The following is a 7,500-nucleotide window of genomic DNA, read 5'->3' as shown; positions in this document are numbered from 1 at the left end:
AACGCCAGAGCGGGCTTGCTGTCTGTCTTTTCTCCTCTCTCCTCTCTTTTTTCTTTCTCTATATTTTTTTTCTTTTTTCTCCTTTTCAATCTTTATCCTACCACGCACACCCATACACCATCAGACATACACCTACGGCAAACGCTGGACAAGTGGACAACACTCTCTCTCATCATCCCTGTCAGTGTCACAATCCTCCTCCTCCTCCTCCTCCCACATCTTCATCATCATCACAGATTAGTGTCCAGTCCAGTGGCCCAAACTAAATTACTGTATTGGAAGGGCTTTTTACAGCTTTTTCGGAAGTTTTATTTTTTTAGCTATCACTGCAAAAAAAAATATAAATGCTTCAGAAATGATCTCCTACCCTATCTTTGACTGTATACGGCTGACGTGACAATAAAAGGAGTCTACATTCTACAGTCTACTATCTTCAGCTCCACAATCAGCATCACCTGTCTATGCCAACACCTGGAATAGCATCAGCACCAGTGGTAACCTGCAATAACAGTACCTATGTGTTATTCCACATGGTATCACTTTGTACTGGATTAGTGGTACATGACTGACATAACAGTAAAGTGAGTCTGCAATCTGACGACTACAGTCTACCGTCTTCTGCAGCACTTCTAACAACCTCAGCCAAAGCACCAGCAGTAAGCAGCAGAAACAGGAACTATGTGTTGCTCTGTGTAGTTTGGAGCACTTTGTACTGTATTAATGTTGCATCTTTGACATAACAATAAAGCAAGTCTGCAGTCTACAGTATATCGGCCGGAGCAGCAGCGGTCTCATCAGTATGCCTACTGTGTGGCACGGCGCTTCATAAATACTGGAGGAGGGGTCCAGTAAGCCGTCCTGCTGCTAGGTATGGATAAGTGGAGCGTTTGAGTACAGAGAGCCTACCTGAGCCTGCCTGCCTATCGCTGCATGTCATCTAGCTTTAAACACAGCAGACGGAGACGCTGAGAAGAATTACAATCGCAACGGTGCCATGCTTTCACTGTGCTATCTGGAAAAGGTTATCAGAGCATCTATTATAGTCATTGTCCATACTCGTCGTCATCATCATCATCATCAATATTATCATCAGCATCATCATAATCATCAATATCTTTGTTAACTCTGTGTTAACAAAATTGCAATCTATTACAGGAGGGGGAACCATTATCATAGGGAAACTGCATCTACAGAGAATATTCTATGTTCATAAAATAGTAATTTGTCTCAAAATATCATATAATGACAACAATGACCATCATTATAGCAAGAATCATCATCGTCATCATTATCATAATCACCATCATCATCATCCATAATCTTCATCCCTGCCCTGCAGAATGAGTCATGCAGTTGTACTGAAGCAGAGGGGCTTTCTGTAGATGTGTCTATAAACCCTTTCACTCTGTTCCTAGAGGATTTTCCGGTTCAGATGTTCAAAACCAATGCAAATACTTTGAATTGAAAATTAATCAGACTTTAGTGTAATGCTCTACAAAATGTTGACTTTAAAAACTTTAGGAATGCACATGTTTGTTTGTGCAGTTGAAAGGGTCTATATCTTGTGATGGTATGGCACAGGGGGGAACTGACTCACTGGTGAAGGCGCTCAGGAGCCATTCTCATCTAACTCCAGCCCCAGGAGATTGGCTAAGTACTACCATGGCAACGTGTGTGTGTGTGTGTGTGTGTGTGTGTGTGTGTGTGTGTGTGTGTGTGTGTGTATGTGTGTGTGTATGTGTGTGTGTGTGTGTGTGTGTGTGTGTGTGTGTGTGTGTGTGTGTGTGTGTGTGAACATCATCCACCCACGTCCACCAATTATTCAGCTAAGCTGAGTCACCTGGACATTGGGGTCTCTCTCCTCACAGATGTAGAGAGTTGCATTCATGGATGCTTACATGCACACACACATGTACAGACCCACACACACTCACACAATCATACACACACACAATCTATAGAAGGATTTTTAAGGACACAAGGCCTTGACACTGACTTCACAATGTATACCACACAAACAGACACCCACACACACACACACACACACACACACACACACACACACACACACACACACACACACACACACACCCACACCCACACCCACACACACACAAATACACACACACACACTCTCTCTCTCTCACACACACACACACACACACACACACACACACACTCCATACAGGCTATTGAGTTTATGGGGAATACAGCCAACAACAAAGTGACATAAAACAGACCTCTGACCACAGACGTCTTAGTAAAAGCCAGCTCACACATCGACTACTGCCATACACCGTCCGCTCACAGAGAGGAGAGACAGAGAGGCTCAGACTTATCCAACACACACACACACACACACACACACACACACACACACACACACACACACACACACACACACACACACACACACACACACACACACACACACACACACAGAGGCTCAGACTTATCCAACACATCACTCAACAGAAGCCAAATACTCATTAAAACAGGACTCCTTTACATTTCATCTGTAAAGACAGCTGGACAAAGAGGGCTGCCTCATTCTGAGTTCAGCACAAATGGGACGGCCAATGCTTTTGTTTTTGGAACAACACTCATTCAGAGTCACTTCCCAATGCCTCCCCAATGCTGACACCAACTAATGAGATTATTGTTATGCATAAACGGCCATTGCCCCCTTCACAAGAACACGTCTGACTTTTAGAGGCCTTTACCCTCCTCTGTACCCAGCTATGTGTGCCAGGTGTGTCAGGTGGGTGAGCGCAGTAGAGGTGGTGCCCTTTGAGCAGGTGAAATGCCTTACCTTGGCCATCTGAGCCTGCACGCCGGTGGCCTTGAGGGACGACACCGCCTTCTGTGCGGCCGCTGGGCTGTCGAAGTCCACAAAGCCATACCCTGCAGAGGGACAGAGCCAGGGACAGAGAAAGGGTCATTATTAAACCAGATACTCACACTTAGAGAGCCCCACAAAGTACCAGGGTCACACACACACACACACACACACACACACACACACACACACACACACATACACACACTCACACTCTCTCTCTCTCACACACACACACACACACACACATTCAGGCTATGCCCAAAACATCCTTCCTTGGGAAATCATTGTCCATTATTCCCATCTCCAAAGGCTTGTTCACAAGGATATCACAGGGTTGTTTCACAACAGCACACACCATAAAACAATTCCTCCAAAGTAGCACACTTGAGCAGGATAAGAGGCATGGTATTTTGACAGAAAGAATGTGTTTTAATGCGACTGTATCGAATTATATTGATTTAGTGGCACGCCAAGTGATGCCGTGAAAAAGAAGACATTTCTGTGCCAGGCGAGGAAGCCACTGTATTAGTGCTAATCAACGCCTCTACTAACGCACACACACACACACGCACACACACACTGTTACCCAATCCCAGCCTCGTCTGATAAATAAAATAACACCTGATGATCATCCTAACACATGCGCTAACACTCAGCCATTAACACTGTGCAGAGTCTCTCAGGAGCCTCCTGACCTCCAAGGCCCAAAATCTAACACACACAGATTATGCATCTCTTCTCTTCTCTTTTCTTTTCCTTTCTTTTCTTTTCTCCTCCTTTTTTGAGTCCTTTCCCCCTCTCTTGTGTACCCACCCCCCACCTCCAATTTCTGCTTTGGTGAGAAAGCCATCAGAGCTGAAGGAGTGACCAGCGGAGTGTCCGGCAGGGGGGGTGTTTTATTGCGAACGCGGCCTTTCCCAGGCCTGTATCGGGCAGCCGAGGTCGAGCGCGTGTTAATTAAAACTTGGGCCGGCGGATTAAAAGCAAGTCAATGGCGGCCCTCTGATCCTCCACTGCTGAAATAAAGTGTAATTAGAACGGGGATAATGGGCCCCCACCTCCACGCACTCTCTTCATCAAACTCCAGCGCCGCCACACTGCCACTCCTGCCGACTAAGCCAACATGCCCGCTCGATAGCGGCGGAAAAACCCTGACATCGGAATAATGGCTAACTTATGAGCTGTGGATGCGGATGCCTGCGGTAACAAGGGGTGATTATGGGACGCCGTGCTGAAAGGCAGACGAATGCTTAACAAGCTGTCTAATTGATAGGTGATCATCACATCTGAAAAATACTTACGGGATGAAATTGCCACTGTGGTTTAAAAGGCGTCTAGATTAATGTGTCACAATGTGTTTGTTTCTCCATTGACACACATCAAATACACTGGTAAAGTAGAACAAACATTTGGTACATTGGGATTGGGATTGGGATGCTCTCAACACAAAACATACATGCTGTTGTTAGCTGTTGCTCTACCGTTTGCCGCAGCACATCTGAGCTACAGGAACACTAATATCCTGAAAAAAAACCCTGAATGGGCCAAAGACAAATCATAGAAACCCAAGCCCCTCTGAGGGCCTGACGCACAAGACACACTGAATACACCCTGAAAAACCATGTCCTACAGATGAAAAAAAAACAACAAAAAAAACAGATTCGTTTGACATAATGCTTCTCAAGGAGGAAAAAAACAATATCTAGAAATATGCTGTACAACCAGTAGCAGTAGTGGTTTCCCCACGGCTCATGGTTCTGCTAGGAATCTGTCAAAAGATATCAGCGGCCAATCAGTAAAAAACACAGAGCGCACCAGGGGGACGGCAGGAGAGAGGAAGAAAATATACAACTTGGGCAAAATTCTTTTGACAGTTCAAACATTAACGGAATAATAACAACCTGCATAGAAACTCCTCTCTTTGGAAGGGGGTGGAGGGGTAAGGGGGGGTAGGGCAGCTATGAAACTGATTGGTCGAGGCGGTTATTCATCTGAACTTAGACGGGGCCTACGGGGGGCGTGGAGGCTCAAACAGTGCAGATCTGGCCGGAGTGCTGGGTGATGTGGTAATTCCAGTGTGCATGGCTTAGCATGTTTTATGTGTGGCGTCCCCCTCAAGAGACACGCAGACTGACCAGGGAGCAACACTCCCTCCACAATGTGGGGAATACATCATGGAGGCTCCAAGCTTTCCTGTGTGTGTGTGTGTGTGTGTGTGTGTGTGTGTGTGTGTGTGTGTGTGTGTGTGTGTGTGTTCTTCTGTGTTTCAGTTCATCTCTATGCCTCTATGTGTCTCTGTCTCTCACACATAACCACACACACACACACACACACACACACACACACACACACTTACCCGCGTCGGACACACACTGAGAGGCTTGTGGAAAAGACTACAGCACACCCCCCCCCCCCCCCAACCAGCCCCTGCATTACCAGTGGTCTAGAACACAAGCCTAGGCCGCCGCCAAGACTAACGAGCTCGTCAGAAAGCAGCAAGGCTAGCGCAAAGCTCTTATAATAACAGCTGAGTGAAGGGGAAAAGAGAGGGGGATCAGCAGAGGACAAGGAAGAGGAGGAGGATGAGAGAGAGAGAGACAGAGGGAGAGAGAGAGAGAAGAGCAGCTTTGATTTGACGCGAACCGGCAGCTATATCCGAGCATGATATACAAACAACAAAAATCGATAACTGTCATTTTGGACAGCAGTGGGTCGGACGTGATCGAACGGTCACCCCTGTCGGGCGCCTCACAGCTCTTGCGGCTTCAGGGACGCGGGCAGGAAGGCAGGAACGTTGACAAACTGGATCATTATTCCCAGAGGCTTCGAAATGCCAAGACTGGGATGAAAAAAAAAACAAAAAAAACAGGAAACTGTCTCTTAGTGAGCACAATCGTGTGGCATCGGCTCTTTGTGAAAGGCCTCGCCGGTGTCCATTCAGAGGGCCCGACAGCCCTGCCACGGAGATAAGATCCTGTTACAATGCGCATATCGATATGATATGCACGCTCCCCAATGTAAGAGATTAGAGTAATCCTCATTATGCCTGAGGGGAAATTGGCATGAATTTTCTCCCCCTTTGTGTGAGAATAACCCCCTGCACACACACACACACACACACACACACACACACACACACACACACACACACACACACACACACACACACACACACACACACAGAGAGAGTGAGGGTTCAATATGCCATTAAGCAGAAGGCTGATGTGACAGTTCTCTGTGGTGTGAAGCATGCAGATTAAAACAAAAGAAAGAAGCTAAAAGGAAACAGGGGTGGCTATTCTACACAGGTGACACACTCATCAGCACTTTAAGTCAATGGCACAGCGCTAATGAACTCTTCACTGGAGGCAAAGGCATCCGGGGGGCACAGGGGCATTTGCACTACGTCCACACAAACTCAAACACACAGTGTGCCTTTACCACACAGCATCATGAGTAGGGCAGAGTGTGTGTGTGTGTGTGTGTGTGTGTGTGTGTGGGTGTGTGTGTGTGTGTGTGTGTGTGTGTGTGTGTGTGTGTGTGTGTGTGTGCAGGAGAGGGGGGAGGCGATGAGGGTGAGCAGAGTTAAGCAGTTAGCATGACTGCCTGGGATTTGATGTACAGCCGCAGTTTACCAGTGACGGCCCGCAGAGCAGTGAATCATGTGGTGCGGGTGATTTGTGGGACGCCCAGGGGCAGGGGGGGAAGCTGGATACCCTGGAGCAGAGCGGGGGGGGGGGGGGTGTATCTCCCCACACACCGCAGCAGATCTTTGGAGAGATAGATAGAGAAAAAGAGAAAAAGAGATAGAGAGAGAGAGGTTGAGAGGGAGATAAGCAGGCATGGAGAGATAGATAGAGAAAAATAGACAGATAGAGAAAAAGACAGAGGTAGAGAGAGAGAGAAAAAAAGAGAGAGAGAGAGAGAGAGAGAGAGAGAGAGAGAGAGAGAGAGAGAGAGAGAGAGAGAGAGATTGAGAGAGAGAGAGAAGCAGACATGGGGAGATAGATAGAGAAAAATAGACAGATAGAGAAAAAGACAGAGGTAGAGAGAGAGAGAAATAAAGAGAGAGAGAGATAGAGAGAGAGAGAGAGAGAGATTGAGAGAGAGAGATTGAGAGATTGAGAGAGAGAGAGAAGCAGACATGGGGAGATAGAGAAAAAGGCAGAGGGAGAAAGATTATGTGTGTGTGCGTGTGCGTGTGCGTGTGCGTGTGCGTGTGTGTGTGTGTGTGTGTGCGCGTGTGGGGGGTACATAAAGAGGCAAGAGAGAGAAAGACGAGTGTAAAGGCACCTATGTAATAGAGAGCGGGCGAGTGTGAGAGAGTGTGAGAGAGTGTGAGAGAGTGTGAGCGAGTGTGAGAGTGTGAGAGAGTGTGAGAGAGTGTGAGAGAGTGTGAGAGAGTGTGAGCGAGTGTGAGAGTGTGAGAGAGTGTGAGAGAGTGTGAGTGAGTGTGAGCGAGTGTGAGCGTAGGAGGGAGAAGGAGAGAGTCGGAGTGGTAGATGTGTCACGGCTTGCTCAACAGCTTTATGGACGTGAATGATGTTTCCCATGCCACAGTCTTCCATAACTTCATCCTGATGTGTTCATTAAATGACCACAAGGGCCCCGCGGGGGCGATCCGTGACTTGAAGACCGAGGTGGGCTGCTATGTTAAC

The 7,500-nt window shown here is 47.3% G+C and overlaps 1 protein-coding gene across 1 annotated transcript in view; it reads right to left on the bottom strand.

The window, feature by feature from the left end:
• LOC121696184 (RNA-binding motif, single-stranded-interacting protein 3-like) overlaps positions 1 to 7,500 on the bottom strand; it is a 169,614-nt gene that overhangs the window by 142,564 nt on the left and 19,550 nt on the right. The window contains exon 4 of the mRNA XM_042077529.1: positions 2,813 to 2,904. Within this exon, the coding sequence (XP_041933463.1) occupies positions 2,813 to 2,904 (92 nt within the window). The remainder of the gene's footprint in view (positions 1 to 2,812; positions 2,905 to 7,500) is intronic.

This window comes from Alosa sapidissima, chromosome 21, assembly GCF_018492685.1.
Source record: "Alosa sapidissima isolate fAloSap1 chromosome 21, fAloSap1.pri, whole genome shotgun sequence".
In the NCBI taxonomy this organism is placed as follows: domain Eukaryota; kingdom Metazoa; phylum Chordata; class Actinopteri; order Clupeiformes; family Clupeidae; genus Alosa; species Alosa sapidissima.
Note: the sequence above shows the minus strand (reverse complement) of the source record. Positions and strands in the feature narration are given on the sequence as shown.